Source organism: Seriola lalandi, unplaced genomic scaffold, assembly GCF_002814215.2.
Source record: "Seriola lalandi dorsalis isolate HSWRI2012SDOR001 ecotype SW California unplaced genomic scaffold, Sedor1 jcf7180001976766, whole genome shotgun sequence".
Lineage (NCBI taxonomy): Eukaryota > Metazoa > Chordata > Actinopteri > Carangiformes > Carangidae > Seriola > Seriola lalandi.
The window spans coordinates 1-1,270 of record NW_019447432.1 but is presented as its reverse complement, the minus strand read 5'-3'; the positions used below and the strand labels follow the sequence as shown (position 1 = coordinate 1,270).

General features: G+C 44.9%; 1 protein-coding gene across 1 annotated transcript; it reads left to right on the top strand.

The window, feature by feature from the left end:
- Nucleotides 1-120: 120 nt before the first annotated feature.
- LOC111656718 (kinesin-like protein KIF21A) lies at nt 121-1,261 on the top strand. The gene is made up of 3 exons (XM_023408540.2): nt 121-183; nt 364-578; nt 828-1,261. Exons 1-3 carry the CDS (start codon nt 148-150, stop codon nt 1,000-1,002), a joined length of 426 nt encoding a protein of 141 aa, XP_023264308.1. The 5' UTR covers nt 121-147; the 3' UTR covers nt 1,003-1,261.
- The last annotated feature ends 9 nt before the right edge of the window (nt 1,262-1,270 follow it).

Sequence of the window (1,270 nt, the reverse complement as noted above, 5' to 3'; positions counted from 1 at the left end):
CCTGCCATTATCAAAGCAGATTACTTCTTAAAATCTCTTTCCTCTTCTTAAGAGTAGTGTCATATAAATGTGAATAATTATAATTAATTCTGTTAATAACTGGTTGAAATTTCCTGACTATGTTTCAGCACACTTGCATCAGATCTGATGAAGTTATGTGGCGAATCCAGACCGAGGAGTAAGGTACTGACAATCTTTGTAGACCTGTGTTTGTCTAAGTTAGAGCAACAGGATATGTTAAAAGTGAATGTCTGTTTTCCATTCCACAGTAGGTATTTTTTAGGATTTGGAATAATTACTAACTAACCGGACATTGACTTGTGCATCAGCTGATTATTGAGTCAAACGTTCCTGGTCCCTCAGGCTCGCAGGCGCACCACCACGCAGATGGAGCTGCTGTACGCCAGCAGTGGGGATCTATCCTGCGAATCCCCCACCGGAGACTTCTCGGCCCCTCTGCTGCCGCTGTCGGAGCGCCTGGAAGGGCCGGCGGACATGCTGGGTCACACGGCTGGTCAAACCCCTGACCGCGAGCAAACCGTTTCCCCATCTGCCCTGTCTGCCAGGCCAGCTGGCATGTAAGTGTTAAAGGCAGCATTTCTCTGCCGCAGTAGACAGATATCTCCAGAGCTCTGTGCCGAAACGTTGAATATTTATTGTGTTTGGGGTGATTTTTCCGGCAAGTTCATCAGACAGCACTGTAGGTCTGTAAGATGGAAGATTGTTGGTAGCGAGGCAGTGTGGTGATCAGGGAGATTCAGCCAGCACCCTTGAATAAATCCCCATATTTATCACAAAATGACTCCTGACAATTTGACTGTGTGTAGATCTGGAGCCAGGTCACCTACAGGGACCGAGAGGAGGCAACTGGAGCGTTCGCCCCTCAACCGAAGGAAGACGCAAGAGAAAGGACCCACAGTGACACACATCCCAACACCCACACACACAACCGTTAGCACAGCAGAAGCCAAAACGAAAAGCAGTGACTACAAAACACTGTAAGTTTAAAAAGTACCATTAATTAACACATAAGCCTTTTTTTGTTTTTAGCCATGCTGTGGCACTCAGTCTAGACTGAAATATCTCAACAAGTACTGGATGGGTTGGTATAATATCTGGTGCAAGATTTGACTGAGTTAAATATCTTGACAACTTTTTGATGGACCACGATGAAATTTAGTTCATGCCGCTCTCTGGAAAACCTCTAACAACTTTGGTGATCCCCTGACTTTTCATCCCAATTCCGAATTATTGATTAAAAAAAAAAAAA

Coding starts and splice junctions, on each gene's coding strand:
- LOC111656718 (XM_023408540.2), top strand. CDS start 148: ATGAAGTTATGTGGCGAATCCAGACCGAGGAGTAAG. Junction 184..363: donor AATCCAGACCGAGGAGTAAG/GTACTGACAATC, acceptor CTGGTCCCTCAG/GCTCGCAGGCGCACCACCAC. Junction 579..827: donor TCTGCCAGGCCAGCTGGCAT/GTAAGTGTTAAA, acceptor GACTGTGTGTAG/ATCTGGAGCCAGGTCACCTA.